Genomic DNA, 24,593 nt, shown 5'->3' on the forward strand with positions numbered 1-24,593 from the left:
TACGTAGTCTTCATTTTCTGTTCTATTGAACAGATGTGGAAAATGGCCTTTCTCAGCACAGGTTAGATTTAACGCGGCAGATGTCATGGACAGACGCACAGGGATGAAAGAGTAGCTATCGATGAAACGTTGTTTGAATGTCTTATCATACATTAAAATGATCCGACAGCCTTGCATAGTAATTTGGTGTGTTAGCCCTGCTTTTGCAAAATATTCCAATAGTATAAAATTGTCAAACCCTGAAGCGTTGTGTGCAACCCATGTGTAATTCTGATAATGAGGCTTTCTAAACTTTTTAACAAGTTGATCTATACAGTCTGTACCAGCGGCTGTGAACTCTTCCCCTTTAAATGTAATGGCGCATACGACATTTGCTACGTGTTTACCATCCGTGTGTTGTGTCTCAAAATCATAATAAATGTATTTGTCGCTAGGTGGTTCCATTTTTATCGGTTGTATGAAACATTGGTCACTCCGTCATTAACCAATTCAGCTTTGCAATGGATACAGTGTTCTGTAGGGCACACGTGTTTTTTTTGGTGCGGCTCCGTTGACGTGATATCGCCTATTACATTTCTGACAGTATTTAGTGACATCACACTGAGCGTACTGTTGTCCTGTTTGCATTTGTTTATGCGCGTTGTAACAGTAGGCTGATCTGCAGTACTGCAAACACCCGTGACATTGCCTCGTTTTGCCAACGTATTTATGACAATCGGGTGCATTACATACATCGCAAACGTATTTACACATATGGTGTCTACGGCTAGTAAAACCATGATAGCAGTATTCGCACACGTATGGTGTACCAATTAATGCTTTTAGGTTCTTTATCAAGAAATAACGTTCGTTGTGTAGAAACTAGAACACGGTCTTATTATGAGGCTCGTCATTGTTCGTAAAGTGTTCCAACAGACCAGAACATGTTCTATGGAACACCACTATTTTAACATGTAACAACCGTTCAAACCGTGTGATGTCATTAAACTCTATCTTTTGTTGTACCGAATACCCTGCAGTTTTCTGTAGAGACGCGGCTAACGACTCAAGTTCACTACATGGCGTATGCGGTTGTAGAAAATGGGACAGACAGATCGCAAAACACAGATTGTTAGATATGTTGTTGGGACAGAACAGATTCATTCTGTTTCTGGCAATCACCTCGTTATGATCTAAATCACGTATCTTTCGCTACAGACACGTTCAGATCTAGACATTAATCAGCCCGTACGTCAGAATTACTTTGCATAATGTTCTCTAGCTGTTGTGTGAATATGTGCAAATCGTAATCATTATCAGGTGACAAGACAGCGTTAACATCAGAGGGTAGACTAGGGCCTCTCAAGGTAATGTTGATTAAACCCCCATCGCCGGCCAGCAGACTGGAAAACGACACTATTTCAGACATGATATCATGCAGAAATATAGTGTACGCAGCCAGGTCTGGAGCAGTTATCACACACATTTATACAACGCCGTATCTCCAAACTATTAAATCTGAGTCTCGGTACCACCGTATAACCACCGACATCTCCACCCTCTCTTACAATAGACTCAATAGCGGCTAAGGATAACCCAAAATTTGGCTCCGTAGGATTAAACGATTGACTGTCTGACCCCCACCCCACCTGCTGTGAATTTGAATCGCTGTTTAACAACGAATTAGGCAGTGGTTCTGTTTGAACCTCAGCCACTGATCTAACACTGTTTAATTAGTCCAACAAAGTATCAGTGGTAGACTGCTGTCTATTCAGATCCTCCATTGTCCGAATTAAACCCTGTAACGTCTCTGTATTGCCACGCTGTTCAAAAGTACACACACCATCGTCGCATCTTCTAGATTTAATTGCAGCTCCCAGATTACTCGAGTTTTCACCACACCGCTTTGACATTTTAACAGATTTTTTTTTAATTGAAACAAAAACTAGTAAAAAAATAAAAAATATCACACACAGTAAACCAGATACGAACCAGCAAATAAACACACACACACACACACACACAGAGGGGTATAAAATACTTATTGTACAACTCACCCGAGTTTCTGTACAAACTGTTTTAACAATTCCGTCGTCAGGTGTTGATTGTGATCAACGTGTCGAATCTCCCCAGCAAGAAGCTTCTGGGTTGCTATGATTTGTTTGTGTGTGATATGGTTTTGTAATGTTTCCACAACACTTTGATTATAAAGACGCTGATTCTTCTCTATAATGTCCAGACGCTCGGTGACGCTAGCAAAAGTCTTTTCAAATCCAGCAATACGATCCTCGATGGCCTTGAACCCGGTTCGTATCACCTCTGCCGAGTCTCTGTTATTGTCTAGAACAACAGTAGCCTCGCGACCAAATGCTTCTTGGTTTGAAGGCAGATCGTCTCCAGGAACCGGGGTAAATACACAGGCGTCTCACGAATCAAACAGCTCCTGATTCCAGTTCAAACAAGAGTCTATAGCGCTCGGTTCATTCACAGCTGACTCTGTTGGAAAAAAAAAACACAAAACATTGCTTAGGATACCTTCACTAATTAGGATGATGGAACACTCTTTTTTTAAAAAAATGTAAAAAATACATGCTACATACCGTCTGTCGATCGTGAGAGAGATCTTGATCGTTTACGTTTAGACGTCGCGACACCCGCGCTGTGGACCTGAGCGACTGTTTTACGCTCGGCCTTTCCAGAGCTCGTTGGTATACCGCGTTCAGTAGAAACCGCAGCACTATTTTTGAACTCGGGTGCAGCGATCTTGTTTACAAGATCTGACAAGCCTTGAACAGTAAACAAACGAACACAATACATAAGAGAACATCTTGAACCGCTTTTAAACATAACAGCTAAATATCTCATTATTACAGATCTTACCCAACACGGGGTTTTCCAACCTGACTCGCGGGACTTCTGTGTTCGCCCCTTTGTGTAAAATAAAGTAAAATCATTAAACACATACACAATACATAGGATCGAATACTTATAAAGAATAACAACGTACGTACCGCTTGCCTTGCTCAGAAAATGTATTTCGTCTACGATGTCCGGGATAGACACGATGTCAGCATCACCTGTAACGTTAGATATCTGTTTTATCCACCACAATAAACCCATAAATTCGTTTATAAATAAAAACATTCTTAACAATGTGTAATAATAATAATAATAATAAAATAAAACAAAACACTTACTGTTACGATAGACGGCCATCTCCTCTTTGAAGTATTCTCCAAAATAAAATATAAAGCTTTAGCGGTGAGTTAAAACGAGAATCGACGATTCGCCTAAAATTACACAGCGCTCTGATACACAGCCGAGATCTTAGAGACTTCTGCGTAACTGACTCTACTTTTAAACATAACGCATACCTATTGTAGGGCGTGTCGTAAAGCCATTAACACCCCCACAGACACTCATTATCATGAACAATCTGTAGGATCACACCACGACCCCCCAGTCATAAAAAACTCTTGGTCAGGAAGAAACAAAGGGCCATAAATTAAGCACTCCTAGAGAAGGCCTGACAAGGACGAGGCCATAAATTATCCCTCTAGTTCTACCGCCGTGATTGACATTTTGACAAAACGTAGTGGCTACGATGAAAACACGTGTATGGGTGTGTTGAGAGAGAGAGAGAGAGAGAGAGAGAGAGAGATGTCTGAAAACACGTGTGTGTGGGCGGGGTTTAGCGAGAGTGAGGTGTTTCAGTTTAACTTCATTACTGCTTAACACAGCGACTGGAAGACATCTCTGGAAAAAAAACTTCTCTAAGTTTAAACATCTTTTAACCAGCACTTTAACATTTTTACCTCGTAGGGATCTTTGTTTAGAAGTCATGTAATATGCGCTATTCTTTTTAAACAGCTCTTTTAATAATTTTTTCATCCTAAAGGTTTGTGTTTAGAATGTATGTAATACAAACGATTCTTTTAAACAGATTCTTTAAAAAAAAAAAAAAAAAAAAAGAAGAAAAGAAAAAGAAAAAAAGACGCTTTAACTCCTAAACTTTTTATTCAAAGGTAAACCGGGATCCCTAAAAACATAATCAACAATTGTTTTCATTTATTTCACAAAACAAATATTCTACTCATATACGTACACATTCAAACATCATGCTTTTCTAACAGTGTGTTTACACAAACGAAATACCCCCACACAGTAACACAAACACATCCCCATATTAAAAACATTATTTCTTTTCAGACGTATTTCACCCCACCAAAAACCAAACTCATTAACATAAACACCTTTTGTTGGGAGGGGGGCTATCCCCCCCCACACACCTCTCCACAACACCCCCAGACACAAAGGAGCCAGATTGACCAGCTGATACACTCGATAGGGTTACCCCTCTCACCACCCCTACAGACCTGCCAGTCAGGGAAGCACAGAGGGTCATACATTATCAAACACACTACTTTGATTGACAGTTTGACAGAAAGTGTATAATATAACTACTTATGCGGGGAAAAAACTGATTAATCAAGTTACTGCTGTGTAATTTCAAATAAATATATCCAGATGTAATTGTTCACTAAGATTTATTTTTATTTCATTTTTTATTGGAATACGAAATCTCTTGCATACGAAACTGCACGTACGAAACCAAACCCTACGGAGCTAAGCACGCGCATGCGCAGATATTGTCCCTAAACCACGTTGGATTTCATTGTATAGGCCATATCTTGATCTGGTATGTTTGTGTTATATATGAATGGATTGTTAAATAGATTATTCTCTAGGCATTTCCATGACGTGTAAAAATGTTTATTTTATATACCTGAATAAAAGATTCTGAAGTCGCAATCCCTTCGTTGCTAACATGTGGTCGAAATCGCGTTTAATAGAACGTGTAGTGAGGAGCTGAGAGAAAACTACATCTTTCCCCCTGGAGTTGATTCTCTCACAGCCTCATCTGAGTGGAGCAGCAGAGCTGGACACTAACTCAAGGCAAGTCATGTGTTTTCTCCTTATCTTTACACACAGTTATAAATCTGTTACGTAGTTTAATTCAATTAAATCGTTAAACAGCACTTCAGCTATACGGTTTAAAGAGGAGACAGCTAACTAGCGCTTAGCCCTAAGATGAAATCTACCGAAAATTATTTAAGCTGTGATGTAGAGAGTAGAAACTTCTTTTGAGTAAAATCTAACATGTTAAAGTTAAAGGCTCAAGGTTTACTTCTTCCTGTGGACCTTTTTGTTTTTATTTTTACACCCATTCCCCCACAAAAATGTTAGCTTTCTAGCTAACATGCTACTGAACAGATTAGTTTAGTTTAGCACAGCATGAATTTTAGCTAACATGAGCTTAAAATTGACCTTTCGTCTTTAAATCACAGAAGTAGGAAAAATCTAGTATTGTGAAGTTTGAATGAGTGAAAATATGATCTAGGAATCGGCTATATACCCCAATAAAACTCTTATAAAAAAATAAAAGGTTAATATAGTTAACTAATCATTATAACGATACACACAGGGCTTTGGAGTCAGGAAGTAAGCGCAGGAGCGCTGTCTTTATTAATAAACAAAAAACCAAACACAGGGAACGCGGTCTATACGGAATTAGATAGGAGTAAACATGAGACTAAAGTCGAGGCAAGAAACAGGACATGGAAATGAGACTGCTAACATGATAAACATACATGCTACACCGTTAACAGTGATCTCTATTACAGTGCCATCTACATTACAAACAATAATACTGCACGAAGTGCGCAGCCACACGTGGGGTTTAAATAGCCAACATAATTAAACTAAACCATGGACACCTGGGGCAAATCAAAGACATCCTCACACGTAACCCAATGCTCAAGCAGGAAGAGCACGAACCAAAACAAAGTCACGTGTCCACTTAGAAACCGCGCCGCAGTGCCATCTGCCGGCCGTGTCGTAACAATAATGGCGTTTTTGTTCTATACTCTTTATATTGGGTTTATCGAAATTGTTTATTTACACTGTCAGAGGTGTTCAGCCAGGAATTCTTCATTCTCAAAATGCCACTGTGGTTTAATAAACTGGACATTGGCCTCTTGCTGGTCTTTGGCAGGTAAATTATTGATTGTGATATGCCTGGATCAATGCTGTTGTTCTGTGCTTTTTATGTGAAATCAGTGCACACTTCCAGTGTTGAAGTATGCCAACCATCTATTATCATAAATGTTACAACTGATTTTTAAAATAATTGATGATTATATGCTTCATCTTCATCATCAGTTTTTAAATAGGAAAAGTTGGACAAATGTATAATTGTCCAAGTACTGTAACACTAGTATATGCAAAAAGTTGTAAAACCAACTGGTATGTATTAATTGTGTAAGAGTGTGCCTTTTCTGTCATCTCTAGTGTCACCATCATTGCAGCTCCATTTCTGACACCAGTCAAGCATAAATATTGCTCTTCCATAGAAGTTACATGTGTGTTTGATGGTAGTGGGGTAAGTCTTCATTACACAACCTAGCTAATTTAAGGAAAAACCGACATTTAGTGTCTTAGTGAGGTTTTGGGCACCACAGGCCACCAGAACAGTTTCAGTGGCCCTTGGCATAGATTCTCCAATCCTCTGAAGTGAAGAGATGAAAACCAAAAGATCTGTGTAGAGAGTGATAGAACGACACTGGTCTACTAAGATGTGGACAAAAAAGTAATACGGCCAGATGAGCCATCCCTCTCCATATTCTCAAGTGGTTGAGGTCATCTGTGGCATACACCAAGAGAAAAGGAGAGGCATGAATGCTGCACCCCAATAACAGGGGTCTACTGGCTCTGGGGAGTTGGCATGTTTGGGTCATCTTGTCCCCTTAGAGGAAGAAGCTACCGCAAATCAATAAAAAGTTGCTCTGAGTGATCACCTTTATCCTACAATGAAACATTTCTCTCCTGATGGGAGTGGTCCCTTCCAGGATGACAATGCCCCTATTGCCCTCACTGAATGGTTTGATGAGTTCACAGTCACAAGATCCCAACCCAGTTGAACACCTATGGGAGATTTTGGACTGCTGTGTTAGACAGTGCGCTCCGTCTACATCATCACAATCAAAACACTTGGAAGAACGGTGTTCATCCCTCCAGTTGAGTTCAGAGACTTGGAGAATCAATGTCAAGGAGCACTGAAGCTGTTCTAGCAGCATGTGGTGGCCCAACACCTTACTGAGACACTTTAAGCTGGTTTTTCCTTTGTAGCCTGTCTATGTGAAAATAGGATTAAATCATATACTATAGTATGCTCCATGAAGTAGTTGCAGTTGGAAATGTAATGTAACTGAAAGAGAGAGAGGCATTTTGATTTTGATTATATGATTGATTTTTTTATTCAGTTTTCAAAAATGCTTCTTTGTACTCAGAGAGGTTCTTTTTTGTCTGTTGACATTATTTCAGGGTAATTGATGCTTCTTAAATTTGAAAATGGCACCGAGGTATGACTCATGCTGGAGGAGAAAAGTCAAGAGCCAGCAAAGTATTTGCAGAAGATACAGAAGAAAGGTGAAAAGATTTCAGACGTCTTTGTTGTTATATGGACAGCTGTTATTATGTTCTTCTCCCAGCCAAATTTCAGCAGCTGCATTGCTTCTGACAGCATTGATAAATACTTTTATATAACTAAGAAATTTTTTTTGTTTGAAATGACAGTTTACTAAGAATATACTTGCCAATTTATTGAGTACACGTGAATAAAAATAATGCAGTATAATTTTGTAGACTGTAATTTGTGGTGCTGTTGAACTGTACTGAGTTATATTGAGGTCCTCCTAATATTTTGCACATCCAGTTGAAATATGCATTGTGGTTGAAGTATGATAACTGTATTATTTATCTCAATTTATAGGTAGACACACAAGGAGTGGAGAATGCAGGTAACAACTATTCAAAAATGTAAAACATCTAACTGCATAGAGTAATGAAGCGTGATCAATTTTCTACACAAAGAATTTTGGTTCCATAGTAATTGGGAAAATGAATATGGTATACTGTAAATTATTCCCTCAGACTACTTCCAATGTCAGCACTGACTATTTTGGTATAAACAAAGAATTGGCTGGAGAGGGCTTGGACAGCAGCACACTTATCTGACAGCTGAAATGTGTAGGAAGGTGCTATGTCCCTTTATCCATCCAGGTGTGTCTGCACAGTTGGCTGACATGCTTACTGGGCTACCATAATGTCATTTGCACTGTATTCATATAACTGTATAATAAATATTCAGATGTTTCAAAGATAGCATCTGGTCTATTCATATAGTGGCAATGTAAGAAATACCATGTTATAGAGCTTTAAATTGTGATCAGTAGTAGTGTTAATAGTGTTAACAAAAGACTACTTACTGATGTGAGACTTGCACTTGTACTTGAATTGGTTTACAAAGCTTTAAATGGCAGCTCAGGTAACTCCGACACCTTGATGTCTAGTAATTGGTAATGTGTTTAGACTTACATGGAATGTGACTTACTATGGAAAATAACCACAAGGAGACTAGTGAGCCACAAACTTACCAATGCTGCTTTTCAACATTTTGTGTACATAACTGACAACAAATCTATAAAACGTATTACAACATTTTTCTTCTTTTGGTTTCTAGAATCAAAGTGGAGGCCAGATGACTATTGCACTGAAGGAATACCTTGTCTTCCTGAATATACTACATTTACACCAGTTATGAGTCAGTTCTGAGATTTTGGCAGGTTTGCTTTGATACAGCTAAAATACTGTCTTCCTTGTCTAAATGGCTGCATTACAAGAAAGTGATCATTTTCTGAAACTGAAAGACACTTGGAGCTGAGTGATATTAATGATAGACTCTAACTGATTATCATCCTCGTTACTAATAAGCTGTTTTCCCAATGTCTATGTCCTATTTAAGAGCAAATAATATTGTTAGATTATTGATGTTGAAATATCCAGTGAAAAATATTTAGATTTGCTTTTGTCTGCATTATGTAACCCCAATTTTCACCATGTAAATATCAAAACATATTTAAAATGTCTTGGGAGTTTGTTTTTGTCATGGACAAGCATATAAAATACATTACAATGAGGACCATGTATTTGAGTTTCTTTATGATTTTATTTATTTATTTTTTTTAAAGAAACCATTAAGTTTGGATGAGAAAGTGTTGGAGTCTTTATTTGTGCTGTCTGAGCTCACCATGATATGCACAAATTAGACTGGGATGAGAATAGATTGAGATCATAGAGAGAGCTCTCTGGTTTCTCTGCCTGAGATCAAAAAGACGCACCAAACTTGAGACAATCTGAGAATTATTTGAGAGCTTGATGAGATCTATTTTGAAACTTAAAAGGAGGCTACTTTGAGATTTTGTGATGCTTTTTCTCCAGGAGAAAAAATTGAGAAACAGGAGAAATAAGCCATAATCTCGTTTTGGTTTCACACAGACCTCATTGTTGTCTAGGAGAAATACATGAGATGTTTTTGAGAGCTCTTTTCTAATTTTCTTTTCCTCTGTCTTTGGCTGATGTGAGTCGAAAAATGGATGATGTGATTGTATATTTGGTTGATGTGATTGGATATTTGGCTGATGTGATTGTATATTTGGCTGATGTGATTACATATTTGACTGATATGATTGGATAAATGGCTGATGTGATTGGATATTCAGCGCATGTGGCCGACATACACAGCGCAATGGCAATGCTCACACATTTTTTGTTAGGGATTAACATTATAAACTGGACATATCCCTTGATCTGCACAGAGGGATTATTATTATGTTTTTGCCAACTGGATATTTGTCCTCGAGGACAATCCTCTTTCATTTTCATGTAAACTAATCCCACACTGCTGATTTTACTTTCTTTATCAGTGGAGGATGGAGACCATCAGATGGTGATATCAGCCTCACCTCTCTCTAAAATTTACTCCACTGTGTGTGTGTGTGTGTGTGTGTGTGTGTGTGGAGCAAGTTGATCAGGTGAGATTCTCCGTCCGGTTACTTTTTTTCAATGCAGTAGATAAGTAAATGTACACTGTATTATAGCCGTCAATTTTCATACCGCGATCATCACCAGTATACAGCTGTAACCCTACAGATCCAATCTAAAGAGGAAGTTTGATCAGTAAAAACCAAACAAGCTAGGTGTGACAGTGTCCTTATTCTCTCTCACGTGTGTCCCTCAGTGCAGAGAGGGCTGTGTCATATGGTGATACATATCATAGGACCAGAAAATAGAATAATGAATCATGTCTATTGACAGATATTTTCCTATATCCTCTATATCGCCAATGTCACATGTTGTATTCATATTGTTCCCATGGTGACAGTGTTATGTTTTTTCTTGTTCTCAATTGTGAAGTTCTGTTCAATGTCACTTTCAAATAAAAGGAGAAAAGAAAAAGTGCCGTTCACTGGTGTTTAGTTCACAAAACGATAAAAAAGCATTCATGAATACATGCAGTTATTTTGTAGAGATCATTTTCATCAGTTTTAGAGAAAAGGTAATAAATGGAGATATAAGGTTTTGTCCATATGGCCCAGATCTCAGTGCAGATGTAACGTGTTAGTGTAAAAAGTGAAACAATCTTCTGTAACAGTACCAGAGGTTTGTTTAAAGATGATTAGAGTAACTATTAACAAGCATTAATCCAAACAGTGCAGTTCAGTGTTACATTAGAATAACAAACCATGCAGTAATACATTTATAAATAAAAATACTCACTCAGCTTTTCTGGAGGCTTTGACCACTGGCAGCAGCTTCAGAAGACATTCCTCTGATGGGTCATATTTCATCAAATCAAACTCATCCAGGTCCTGATCTGAGTTCAGTAACACAAACACCAGAGCTGACCACTGAGCAGGAGAGAGTCTGGTTCCACTGAGACGACTGCTACCTCCTCTGTTCAGGTAAGTCTGTACTTCCTGCACTAGAGAATGATCATTCAGTTCATTCAGACAGTGGAACAGATTGATGGATTTCTCTGGAGATGGATTCTCCCTGATCTTCTCCTTGATGCACTCCACTGTTTCCTGTTTGATGTGAGAGCTGCTTCCTGTCTGTCTCATTAAGCCTCGTAAGAGAGTCTGATTATGAGAGTCATATTACGTATGATCTCTTACCTTGATGTTTCTTTCTTTTGTGCCTCATTGTTTTCACCTTTGTTTTGGCCCTTCATTTTCTTCCGGGCTGTGGCTGAGAATTATTCAGTTTTACAACCTCTTCCAAATTATATATAGGCTATGCAATTATCAGACACAGATATTACCTGTCACTCTCACTGTCATCCTGTCTTGCCCTCTTTGCAAAAAAAAAAAGCTGTGATTTTTCCACTGGCTTTCATACCTTTGTAAGATAAGATCATATCAATATTAAAAAGTAGCATGAAAATTTTATTTTAACTAATAGTCTAATTTTCTACTATATACAATTAAATAAAATTAGCAGCTAGCTAACAACTTGTTTTGTTCTGGTTTCACCTCGCTCCAGTCTAAACTAAATGATTTTATAGGTAAGCTGAATACAGTCATATAAATAAACTGAAAATACTGCGGATTATTAAGGCTAAATCTTACTAACCACTCTTGCTAAATGTCGTAAGCACACTTATGTTTTCATTTCAGAGGTGTTCCGAGTAAATGATTTGTTATACACTGATTCAGACAGTGACATCTCGTGAGCTCAGTGTTGGACAGATCAATTGTTTTAACCAAAATGAATTGGTTCAAAGGAGTCATTCGGTTGCGACTCAGCCATATGAATTATCAACGTTGATTCAATATTATTTAGCTCTGAATATTCAACCTCAACCAACATGATGATTCTGATGGAATTTCAACATTGAATCAATGTCACCATGCTATCTGGGAGGTTTCTATGCAAGGCATCAGAAATGCAAATGCAAAGGGAATTTGAATTTTGGCAGGCTCCTTAGACGACCCAGTGCAAGTGAAATAGCAAACGGGGGTAATTGTTATTGCTATTTCAATATGGCAGGATCATAACTCATAAGACATGGGAAATGCAATTGCAAATGGACTTTGTGTTTCCATATGAAATTTGGTAGACACTGTACGCTCGTGTAAACGGTAATACACAATTTGCATTTTCATTTGAGTTGTCACAATTTATGCGTCCACAAATAGGTAATGCAACTGCAAATACAGTTTGAAATTCCTTTTAAAAATTGAAAAGTGGATAGCGGAAGTGGAAAGAAGCATATTTCTGTCCATTAGAAAAAAGAAGGCAGGAGAGAACGCCAATTAAAGCCTTTTGATTCATAACCAAGTAATCACAGATCCAGCTTTGATTGGCCAGAAAATAGTCTCTTTCTATAATAAATTATATTCCTTAGCCTTTTCTATGGATGACACTGACTCCTCCTTTAACCATATCACAGATTGTATTCCCTGTATAGATGACGAGTTCACAGGGTTGTGAGATTCTCTTAATGAAAATTCAAATAGTTCAATCTCCTTACCAGGAGGTACATCACCCTGATTTATCATCAGATGTGGGGTTAAACAGGGCCGCCATATTTCTCCATTTCTCTTTGTAATGGATACAGAAATGCTTTCTATTTTTATTACAAATTCAAACATAGTTCCATTAAAGGTACTTGGGCAACCAGTAATCACCAGCCAGTTAGCAGATGATACAACCATCTCTATGAAGCAGCTAACGGAAGTTCCCAAGATATTACATACAATTCACATTTTCTCCAAAGCCTCCGTTCTAAAGTTAAATTTGAATTAGTGTGAGCTAATGCCAGTTCAGCAAAATCGCTTAACAGAGATCTAGAACATGTAGAATATCTATCCTGCATATTCAAAGTAGAGCTATTAATAAAGATAAATCAGGTTGATTTTGATTATATCTGGATCAGGAAAATTCATTACATTAAGAGAGCAGAGATGACCAAAGAATTTAAAGGTGGAGGCCTACAAGCCATCGGTTTTAATTGTATAAATGGGACCTTGAAAATTAAATGGTTAAAACCTTTCCTAAACAACATCAACTTCTGGTTCCATATTCCCAGAGAAATATTTAAGAAATTGGGAGGATCAAATTTTTACTTAGATATGATTTCAATATTCAATGTTTCCTGTGGGTGCACAGTAGTGGACTTAGTGGTTAGCACGTTCGCCTCACACCGCCAGGGTCGGGGTTCGATTCCCGTGGCTTTGTGTGTGTGGAGTTTGCATGTTCTCCCCGTACTGTGAGGGTTTCCTCCGGGTACTCCGGTTCTCCGGTTCTCCGGGTACTCTGGTTTCCTCCCCCAGTCCAAGGACATGCATGGTAGGCTGATTGGCATGTCTAAAGTGTCCGTAGTGTATGAATGGGTGTGTGAGTGTGTATGTGAGTGTGCCCTGCGATGGATTGGCACCGTGTCCAGGGTGTACCCCGCCTTGTGCCCCATGCTCCCTGGGATAGGCTCCAGGTTCCCCCGCGACCCTGAAAAGGAGTAAGCGGTTGAAGATGGATGGGTGGATGGATGTTTCCTGTTTAAATTATCCCACTTTCACCAGCAGGTCATGTTATATTGGAAACAGTTGCACCTCCAGGATTATTTTCTATGCTGTAATTACAAAACTAAAAGATCGGAGACGCCCACTTTGAAGATAAAACCTTTCGTAGCATGTGAAAATGCGCCGTTATAATTTTACTGTTTAATGTATTACTGCAGAATCACATAAAATCCACCATTAAATATTGTTTATTTACACACACACACACACACACACACACCACGGCCCTTCCTGATCTGCAGAATAAACCAGATAAACCAGTTAGACGGTGTCAGTAAAACTAGGCAGCTCCATTTTGTGTTGATGGGAAAATAAACCATTTCAGGAGTAAAAACACAGTGAGTATCTAAATCTAAAGCTATAATATATAAACACACTGAATGTACACCAGATGCAGAAGAGTTTTGTGGGTTTGTACTGAAGTTTGAATGTACACAGGTTGTTTATGACTTGATACCGTGACTATTTCCTGTAAGTGAACTCTGTGCTGATACAGGGTTTGATTTGACACACCGATGTTGGAGTGAAGTAAACGTGTGTCCTGCTGTAATCTGGAGAAGGAGACATGACCTCCAACATGAGTGTGTCTGGAGACCAGGACTTAAAGAAAGACGAGAGGTGAGTTACTTTTCCATTCACCAGCAATAAATACACACCGTCTCATGGGAACAGATCTGTATCTCTAAACACTCACTAGTTCACAGAGGAACTAAACTTTGGTTTAAGGTGTTTAATAGCAGTGAATATATCACTGATCTGATCTAAGAACAGTTTAGAGAAATCATTCACTGAGAGAAGAGTAAAAAGGACTGTGTAATGTGGAGGAGAAGAGCAGTGTAGCTTTGAGTCAGTGAACTCTACAGGCTTTAAGACCCAGCTGAGTCAGTTATCTGTGATTGGGACTCCTGACATCAGTGTAATTCCTGAGGTATGAGGCGTGTCTCCTGTTTGAATAAGTGTGCAGACTGTAGCTGAATTAAAAAGATGGAATTATTGGTGTTTAATGATGAACACATTGTGTAACAGTGCTGAGACAGCAGAGTATTAATTATTGCTGATATTTCTGTTCTAATTACAGAATGATGGAGGGAAAGAGATCAGACTCACCAGAACCCAGCTGTGTGTCCATGAAGAGTGACCGGTCAATGGAACTTCCACTTGATTTCAGAGACAGAGCCAGTTCTCCTGATGTGAGGTCAGTACAGTGAGGTGTTGTACAGCAGTGTTCCACCTGATCAAACTCACTGGTCTCATTATGAAGCCCTTCATGAGCTTTATCAGGTGTTGAAGCAGTAAAACACTAAAGTGTGCAGTGCTGCAGCTCTCGGACTGGCAGTGAGGAAAACTGCTTTAAGAGTTCCGTTCAGCCTGCAGTCCCTGAGCTGGAGGGTCTGTGGTGCTACACAACAACATTTACACCTGGGACATTAATGACTAGATCACCATTTTATTCATAAATATATTAGTGTCAGTGAGGAAACCCTGAAATCAGTGTATTGTGTTAAGAGGATAGTGTTAAATATCTGTCTCTGTATGTATTAGTGTGTTGTGCAGCTATGAATACATATAGTCTATATTACATCATGTGTTTTATTTGTTCACAGACCACAAAAGAAGAAATCAAACATCAGCAGAAATCAGCTGGACTCCATATTCAAGGTGTGTGTGTCTTTTTAATGTGTGTAACTTGTGTGTGAGTAGGTTGCAGGTTTTTTATTTAAGATAATGACCGTTCACAGGCTTATCGATGTGCAGCAGCATTATGGGTAATCAGACAGAATTTCAGTTGTAACTGTGGTAATAGAAAGAGACCTTTCTTCTTTTCATAAAATAAAAGCATCTCTCAGTGTGTAACATTATAATATTTAGATGTGTTCTGGTGTGTTTCTAACCAGGAGCTGGAACACAAAGTCATCACTCTGATAAAGAATGAGCTGAAGAGGTTTAGGAAGCTCCTGAGTCCAGATTACCCAGCATGCACTGAGAGGGAGGAGGGGGATGAGGAGGATCTGCACAATGTCAGAGAGGGAGCGCTGAAGATCACACTGCACGTCCTGAAGAACATGAACCACACAGATCTCGCTAACACACTGCACAACAGTAAGAGCTCTGAGTCATGGCTTTATTCCATCAGGTTCACTTTAGAGAGAGGAAATAGTTTTAGATATGAACACCTTTAGTTTGAAGTTTGAGTTTAGTATCATGTACATCTGGTGCTTTTCTGTTCTGTTCGTGGTCCAGTTTGTGATTACTCTGTAAAGTGGTCCTGTTCCTTCAATAATATTTAGTCCATGAATCAGGAATGAACAGCAGCATTTGAAAGAATTTTACATTTTATATTGTGCTCAGTGATTTTACATTAAAACATGTTATTACTTTGTTTATTAGAGTCTGTGGCCTCTGTGTATCAGCCAAAGCTGAAATCCAGCCTGAGAGAGAAGTTTAAAAGAATTAATGAAGGAATATCACAGCATGGAAGCTCAGCACTTCTGAATGAGATCTATACAGATCTCTACATCACAGAGGGTTGGAGTGGACACGTCAATAATGAACATGAGGTGAGACAGATTGAGACAGCGTCCAGGAGACCAGCAACACAGGAGACACCCATCAAATGTAACGAGCTCTTTAAAGACAAGTCCATCAGAAGAGTGCTGACTAAAGGAGTTGCTGGAATTGGAAAAACAGTCTCTGTGCAGAAGTTCATTCTGGACTGGGCTGAAGGAAAAGCAAATCAGGACGTCACCTTCATGTTTCCACTTCCCTTTCGAGAGCTGAATCTGATGAAGCAGAGAAATCTCAGTCTGATGGAGCTGCTTCATCACTTTTTCCCAGAAATGAGAAAACTAGAATTATTAGACTCCTACACAGTGGTGTTGATCTTTGATGGTTTAGATGAGTGTCGACTTCCTCTAAATTTCCAGAAGAATGAGAGATTGTGTGATGTTACAGAGTCAGCCTCGGTGGATGTGCTGCTAACAAACCTCATCAAAGGGAATCTGCTTCCCTCTGCTCTCCTCTGGATAACCTCTCGACCAGGAGCAGCCAATCAGATCCCTCCTGAGTGTGTAGACCAGGTAACAGAGGTACGAGGCTTCAGTGATCCTCAGAAAGAGGAGTACTTCAGGAAGAGGATCAGTGATCAGAGCCTGGCCAATAAAATCATCACACGCATGAAGTCTTCAAGAAGCCTCTACATCATGTGCCACATCCCAGTCTTCTGCTGGATCTCAGCCACTGTTCTAGAGAGAATGTTGGGTGGAGCAGAGAGTGGAGAGGTCCCCAAGACTCTGACTCAAATGTTCACACACTTCCTGATCTTTCAGATCAAACACAAGGACCAAAAGTACCATCAGAAATGTGACCCTGATCCTCAGCAGACCAGAGAGAGTATCCTGGCACTGGGGAAACTGGCTTTCCAACAGCTGGAGAAAGGAAACCTGATCTTCTATGAGGAAGACCTGAGAGAGTGTGGCATTGATGTTGGAGAAGTTGCAGTGTACTCAGGAGTGTGTACCCAAATCTTCAGAGAGGAGTTTGGGCTTCACTTGGGGAAGGTGTTCAGCTTTGTACATCTGAGTGTTCAGGAGTTTCTGGCTGCTTTATACGCATTTCTCTCCTTCATCACAAGAAATGTAACAGAACAAAAAACCACTGATCTGTCTGATCTTTCCAGAAAGTCAGACATGTCTGATTTCCTCAGGAGTGCAGTGGACAAGGCCTTACAGAGTGAGAATGGACAGCTGGACCTGTTCCTCCGCTTCCTTCTGGGTCTCTCACTGGAGTCCAATCAGGCTCTCTTACGAGGCTTAATGCCCCAGACAGGAAGCAGCTCTCACAGCAAACAGGAAACAGTCGAGTACATCAAGGAGAAGATCAGGGAGAATCCATCTCCAGAGAAATCCATCAATCTGTTCCACTGTCTGAATGAACTGAATGATCATTCTCTAGTGCAGGAAGTACAGACTTACCTGAACAGAGAAGAGAACTTTTGTCTCAGGGGAACCAGACTCTCTCCTGCTCAGTGGTCAGCTCTGGTGTTTGTGTTACTGAACTCAGATCAGGAGCTGGATGAGTTTGATTTGAGGAAATATGACCGATCAGAGGAATGTTTTCTGAAGCTGCTGCCAGTGGTCAAAGCCTCCAGAAAAGCTGAGTGAGTATTTTTATTTATAAATGTATTACTGCATGGTTTGTTATTTTAATGTAACACTGAACTGCACTGTTTGGATTAATGCTTGTTAATAGTTACTCTAATCATCTTTAAACAAACCTCTGGTACTGTTACAGAAGATTGTTTCACTTTTTACACTAACACGTTACGTCTGCACTGAGATCTGGACCATATGGACAAAACCTTATATCACCATTTATTACCTTTTCTCTAAAACTGATGAAAATGATCTCTACAAAATAACTGCATGTATTCATGACTGCTTTTTGATCATTTTGTGAACTAATCACCATGGGAACAATATGAATACAACATGTGACATTGTGTGTGTGTGTGTGTGTGTGTGAGAGAGAGAGAGAGAGAGAGAGAGAGAGAAAGTTAAAGGTACAGGAGCAGTCTGGCTGTGCAGCTACAGTACATATTAAATTATTTTAGACATATTAAAGCTCACACATCTGATGTTATTTTTATTTATGCTATGCTAACAGAAAGAATAAGTTAATATTACCTGTCTTACATTTTATTGTCTGTTTCTGTTCTGTTTCACCAACGAAATAGTTCCAAACAAAGCCACAGCACGTCCTGCTCCTTTTTGTTCAAACGGGAGATTTCTTATTTATTTTATTTATTTTTTAGTTGGAGACCTTTTAACACGTACTTTCATTAAAAAAATGGTGTCAAGTTTCAATTATAATAAAGCATTTGTTCAAACAAAAAACCATCTCTTTTCAGTCCTTTAAGGACCATTGCAACTGATAATAATTTATTATTATTATTATTATTATTATTATTATTATTATTATTATTATTATCAGTTGTAATGATCCAAAGGAATGAAAACAGAAGGGTTTTTTGTTGAACAAATGCTTTATTATAATAAAGCATTAGTTAATAATAATAATAATAATAATAATAATATTAATAATAATAATAATAGTACTGATGTGGTGTCCTGTCCTCTGATTTCTGTGTGTAAGAGAAACACACTCACATTTCTGTTACATGGTAAATTTTAGCTGGATTATGGCTGTGTTTGTGTGTTTGAGGTCAGAGTTCTGATATTTCATCATTTCTCTTCCAGGCTGTGGAGGTGTAATCTGACAGAGGAAAGCTGTAGAGTTCTGTCCTCAGTTCTGAGCTCAAACTCCTCCAGACTGAGAGAACTGGACCTGAGTCACAATAACCTGCAGGATTCAGGAGTGAAGCTGCTCTCTGCTGGACTGGAGAATTCACACTGTACACTGGAGATACAGAGGTACACACACACATACACACACACACACACCAACAACAGTAATAATAATAGTAAAGGTAATAATAGTCATAATAGTCATAATAATAATAATAATAATAATAATAATAATAATAATTACCAAATGTTAATATTTGAGTGAGTGATTTTCTCTTTGTGTTTTTATTGTTTGATGAACATTAATTACACAGACAGCAGCAGGTTTATTAGACTGCTGTCACTTTAAGACCTAATGCACAGACCTAATATACTGTATTGTATATTATTGTACATGTATATTGTACATGTATATGTATATATTGTACAGTGTAATACTGTATATTACCCCCAACTGTTTACATTCACTTCCATCAAAGCATAATAAGCCTCTAAAGAGAACTCAGTTCAGTACTCGCATGATGAGGCGGCTGTCTGTGAGCGCGTTTTAGGTGTGGCCGGGAGACATCGATTAATTTCTTATCTTAATTTTATGCTGACATCCCACCGTGCAAAAACATATGCAGAAATATATGAATATATATAAAAAATAAATATATATGCAACTCACTATAATTTTCATAACCGACTAGTTGGCGGATTAATTTTCATTTGGTTAGTAAAAAACTAATGCTTTCCATTTGAGACTATTTTACCTTTCTAAAATTCATACACTAGACCAGTGGATCTCAACCGTTTGTGAGCTTTGGACCCCTAGCATATTTCAAACAATCCACTAGGACCCCCTCACTCCACAACAATTATAGGCTATTATATTTAACAATCATTTCCATATATGTTATTTTATTTTATTCATATTTAACATTAATAATAAATTTAATTTAATTTAAATGAAGAATATATATTCTGGTGTGTGTCTGTGTGTATTGGGTTGTTTTCAGTCTTATATATTTGGACAAACAGTTGTGTAAAATTTTAGTTTTTATTTGTAACACTCAGTTTGTGGATTTTATTTTAAATAAATGAGAAAATGGCACTGAAAGTTTGCCCCCATACGATTAATCGGGAATAAATTAATAAATAAATAAAATTATAATCGGCCAACTAATCGATTGTGAAAATAATCGTTAGTTGCAGCCCTAGTTTTAAACTGCGAGTGGTTTCAGTTTAATATGTTGTAGGCTCATTTATTGAGTCTGTTTACATTGAGCCTGTAACAGGATATAATAATATTGGGCTTGTTTTTGAAGCTGCAGTTGCTTATTTGTCTCGTGAGACTTGGCAACACTGAAGTATTCGTTTGTTGTGTATTAGCTCCAATACTCGACAGCGGAGGTGGAGGTGGATACGGTTTTCTTGAAGTAGAGGAGAGTTGCTCTCTCTCATAGCTAGCAGAAAATAAGTGCAGTTTACCACACTGACCATAGCAAAACAAACAAACAGCTGAATCAAGTTAGCTAGCTACCTATTGAGCTACTGAAATGTCTGACCTGTTTAACAGGAAAAAAGCATCTCTGTCTTCAATCCCTTCAGATCTCTGAGTTTTCGCCACCTCTCAAAAGCCATGCCCATATTTATTCTCGTTTTAGCACGGGCTCTGTCGCTTTCCCTTTTTGACTGCAGGCTCTCCACAGTTCCAGGTTTCTTGGCTTTGACAACAGTTGGTTCCCCAGATGTCAGCGTGACCATGCCAAAACTCATTTCAAGGAGGTGACATCACTGGCCACCTCCCCACCTCACGGAGAGAGAGAGGTCGACTGTAAAGCCCGCTTAACGAGAAAAGTGATAGATTAGTTAGCACAAAGAGAGACCAATCAGAATGCATGCTGTGTCTCTCTTACCACATCTGCCACTTGCTTTCTCGGTTTACTGTCGTGGAAATTTAGACAAACACCAGTAGACTCGTCCTCTCAGATGAAGTAGTTTTATTACAGAGAGATGAATACAGGAAGAAGAATGAGCGCACTCGTCCAGTGTTGATGCTATTTCCCCAAGCTCCAGCTCAGTCCAGAACTCCTCCATAAGTGCCTGATGAATGTGAAAGTAGAGGACAGTGAGGTGTTGGTGGAGAAACACTGGGTTGAGGGTCAGAATAAAGAGCAGATAAAGCAGCTATGCACATACATAAAGAGCTAGCTCTTGTGCTGAGTGGCCACGCCCATTTAACTCTGATCCAACACCTCATCAACCTTTTCTCTCAACATCCTGTAAATGTTCCATAACATTACATTTTAATTTGCACATTAAAGAGTTCTTGTGTAAATGCTCCTACACACTGTTTATGAAGAAATTAATTCGTATCCAGTGTGATAAATGAGGCCCAGTGTTTTATATGAGTAAAACATTAAAGTGTGTATGTTATATGGTGTGGATTAGCATTGTTTCTGCTGTTGAGCTTTGTTTTTCTACGTGTGTGTGTGTGTGTGTGTGTGTGTGTGTGTGTGTGTGTGTGTTATGTGATTTGTATGTGTGTGTGTGTTAGATTAAGCTCCAAAGAACAATGAACTCCAACAGTTTTAGTGTCTCTGTGAAACTCAGCTTTGTGTTAATGCTGAAATATCTACATCACTTCTCACATCAGAACAAAGTACATTTATTTCTACAGCGTGTAGATCAGTGTACATTACACACACATTTACTTTAATAACATGCCAATACTAGTTTATTGTTTATACACAGGCTGTTCATTTTATATTTTTATCCTGACATTAGAACCTTGTATTCAGGTAAACACTTTATTTCCCACCTGATGGAAACACCTCATTTCACAATCAGATAAATAAATCTAACACTTCATCATTTCTCTTCCAGGCTGCGGAGGTGTAATCTGACAGAGGAAAGCTGTAGAGTTCTGTCCTCAGTTCTCAGCTCAAACTCCTCCAGACTGAGAGAACTGAACCTGAGTTACAATAACCTGCAGGATTCAGGAGTGAAGCTGCTCTCTGCTGGACTGGAGAATCCACACTGTACACTGGAGACACTGAGGTACACACACACACACACACACACACACACACACACACACACACACACACACACCCACCCCAACAACAGTTATAATAATAATAATAATAATAATAATAATAATAATAATAACTTTATTCATATAGCACATTTCATACATAAAATGCAGCTCAAAGTGCTTCACAATGGAAAATAAAATAAAATGATGAATATAATATTAAAGGAAACCTATTTTAAGCCTTTTTACAAGATGTAATATAAGTCTCAGGTGTCCCCAGAATGTGTCTGTGAAGTTTCAGCCCAAAATACCCCACAGATCTTATACCCTGCTGTAAATGCCCCTTTTTGGGTGGAAGCAAAAACAGGCTGTTTTGGTGTGTGTCTCTTTAAATGCAAATGAGCTGCTGCGCCCTGCCCCCTTTCCGGAAGAGAACAGCTCCTGCTTCCGATACTACATTAGCTGTGGAATCTGCTAACAACCTTATTCACAAAGCAGCCTGGTGTAAAATGATTCAGTGAAAACCTACACAGTTTTCAAAAAGACAATCACCTTACTGTATTGTGCATAATAAAGGTGTGATTTCGGGTTAAAAATAAAAATGAAGACATAACTCTGGCTCATTCGGAAAATCGATTTGCAAACATTCCCAAAATATAAAGTGCGATATTTCCATCTTCTGGATATGAAGCTGGATCACGAACAGTGGGAACTGATCCATGCTTGAGAATCAAGTTTTTATCAAATCCTGCTTTGTATTGACCCTCGTTCACAAAGCAGTCAGGTGTGAAATGACTTCAGGTATTTTTGGGGCACATTTCCTTCAAAAATAAAACTTCACTGCGTCTTCAGTGTCTCTGATGCCGGGAGTACATGAAGACTCATGTTCATTCTTAGCATGGAGAACATGGCCGATTGCGTGCAGTTCACTCAGGGGAGGAGCTATGCTAATAGGGCAGAGTCCCTGGGCGGGGCTTGTTCCAACGTGATGTCACGTTAGGGCGAAAACAAAAAAGGCTCATTTTGAGACTCTGTTTATGATTTATCGAGACTATAAAAAAGGAGTGGATGGATTTTTACCATCATAGGGTGGTTGTGTACACATTCTGCCGACACACATTTATGTTCAAACACCATTTAAAAGAGAGAGAGGTCGACTGTAAAGCCTGCCTAACGAGAAAAGTGATAGGTTAGTTAGCACAAAGAGAGACCAATCAACACCCATTTAACTCTGATCCAACACCTCATCAACCTTTTCTCTCAACATCCTGTAAATGTTCCATAACATTACATTTTAATTTGCACATTAAAGAGTTCTTGTGTAAATGCTCCTACACACTGTTTATGAAGAAATTAATTCGTATCCAGTGTGATAAATGAGGCCCAGTGTTTTATATGAGTAAAACATTAAAGTGTGTATTTTATATGGTGTGGATTAGCATTGTTTCTGCTGTTGCGCTTTGTTTTTCTGTGTGTGTGTGTGTGTGTGTGTGTGTGTGTGTGTGTGTGTGTGTGTGTTATGTGATTTGTATGTGTGTGAAAGTTAGATTAAGCTCCAAAGAACAATGAACTCCAACAGTTTTAGCGTCTCTGTGAAACTCAGCTTTGTGTTAATGCTGAAATATCTACATCACTTCTCACATCAGAACAAAGTACATTTATTTCTACAGCATGTAGATCAGTGTACATTACACACACATTTACTTTAATAACATGCCAATACTAGTTTATTGTTCATACACAGGCTGTTCATTTTATATTTTTATCCTGACATTAGAACCTTGTATTCAGGTAAACACTTTATTTCCCACCTGATGGAAACCCCTCATTTCACAATCAGATAAATAAATCTAACACTTCATCATTTCTCTTCCAGTCTGTGTTGGTGTAATCTGACAGAGGAAAGCTGTAGAGTTCTGTCCTCAGTTCTCAGCTCAAACTCCTCCAGACTGAGAGAACTGAACCTGAGTAACAATAAACTGCAGGATTCAGGAGTGAAGCTGCTCTCTGCTGGACTGGAGAATCCACACTGTACACTGGAGATACTGAGGTACACACACACACACACACAAACACACATACACTCACACACACATAGCAGAGTTTTAATTAACACAGCTGCATCCAGTTTCCATCTGTGGTGATTGTCATTGTTGTGTGTGTGAGATGGAGAGTAAATGTTCTGTATGTAAAGATTTTGTGTAGTTGATGTTTTCAGAGCTAAAACTGAGTGTGTTAAGTGTTAGAAGGTTTTTGTTTTGCAGCATGTATAACTGCAGTATTACAGATGATGGTTGTGCTGCTCTGGCTTCAGCTCTGAGGTCAAACTCATCACACCTGAGAGAACTGGATCTGAACTGTAATAATCCAGGAGAATCAGGAGTGAAGCGGCTCTCTGATCTACTGAAAGATCCACACTGTAAACTGGAGACATTATAGTGAGTTACTGACTTACTGTCTCTTTACTCTACTCTACTGTATCATACTGAATAATGTGTGTGTGTGTGTGTGTGTGTGTGTGTGTGTGTGTGTGTGTGTGTGTGTGTGTGTCTCTGTGTGTGTGTGTGTGTGTGTGTGTGTGTGTGTGTTGGTGTTTATGCTGATGATGTGTGTTTACACTGATGCTCTTCTGTCTTTCAGCATTAAGGATAATAAACTCACCAGGACAGGCGTATGACAGGAGTCTCACCTCAAACCTCTTCTCCAGGATAAAGCAGTTTTGGTGAAGCGTTAGAACCCGTCCCACATTTTCAGCAGTTTGGGAGCTGAATCATTAACTTAAAGGGACAGAGCAGATACAAAGTCAAG

At 38.8% G+C, this 24,593-nt stretch overlaps 2 protein-coding genes and 1 long non-coding RNA gene across 3 annotated transcripts in view; all 3 read left to right on the forward strand.

Moving 5' to 3' along the window:
• Positions 1–7,361: 7,361 nt before the first annotated feature.
• Positions 7,362–8,940, forward strand: LOC128616770 (uncharacterized). Its single transcript, XR_008387484.1, has 3 exons — positions 7,362–7,467; positions 7,811–7,838; positions 8,561–8,940. It is a non-coding gene; the product is annotated as an uncharacterized LOC128616770 (long non-coding RNA).
• A 4,662-nt stretch (positions 8,941–13,602) lies between these two features.
• LOC128616750 (NLR family CARD domain-containing protein 3-like) overlaps positions 13,603–24,593 on the forward strand; it is a 76,391-nt gene continuing 65,400 nt past the window's right edge. Inside the window, exon 1 of the mRNA XM_053639543.1 lies at positions 13,603–13,798. The gene's annotated coding sequence lies outside the window, so the exon portion shown is untranslated. The remainder of the gene's footprint in view (positions 13,799–24,593) is intronic.
• LOC128616755 (NACHT, LRR and PYD domains-containing protein 3-like) lies at positions 15,360–24,467 on the forward strand. The gene is made up of 6 exons (XM_053639550.1): positions 15,360–15,560; positions 15,849–17,616; positions 18,716–18,889; positions 21,635–21,808; positions 23,662–23,835; positions 24,050–24,467. Exons 1-6 carry the CDS (start codon positions 15,524–15,526, stop codon positions 24,222–24,224), a joined length of 2,502 nt encoding a protein of 833 aa, XP_053495525.1. The 5' UTR covers positions 15,360–15,523; the 3' UTR covers positions 24,225–24,467.

Source organism: Ictalurus furcatus, chromosome 13 (assembly GCF_023375685.1).
Source record: "Ictalurus furcatus strain D&B chromosome 13, Billie_1.0, whole genome shotgun sequence".
Lineage (NCBI taxonomy): Eukaryota > Metazoa > Chordata > Actinopteri > Siluriformes > Ictaluridae > Ictalurus > Ictalurus furcatus.

What these genes read in the sequence shown, in the direction of transcription:
- LOC128616755 (XM_053639550.1), top strand. Translation starts at nt 15,524, where the DNA reads ATGAACCACACAGATCTCGCTAACACACTGCACAACA. An exon ending in AAAGCCTCCAGAAAAGCTGA is followed by an intron (nt 17,617 to 18,715) that starts GTGAGTATTTTT and finishes TTTCTCTTCCAG; the next exon opens with GCTGTGGAGGTGTAATCTGA. An exon ending in TGTACACTGGAGATACTGAG is followed by an intron (nt 23,836 to 24,049) that starts GTACACACACAC and finishes TTTGTTTTGCAG; the next exon opens with CATGTATAACTGCAGTATTA.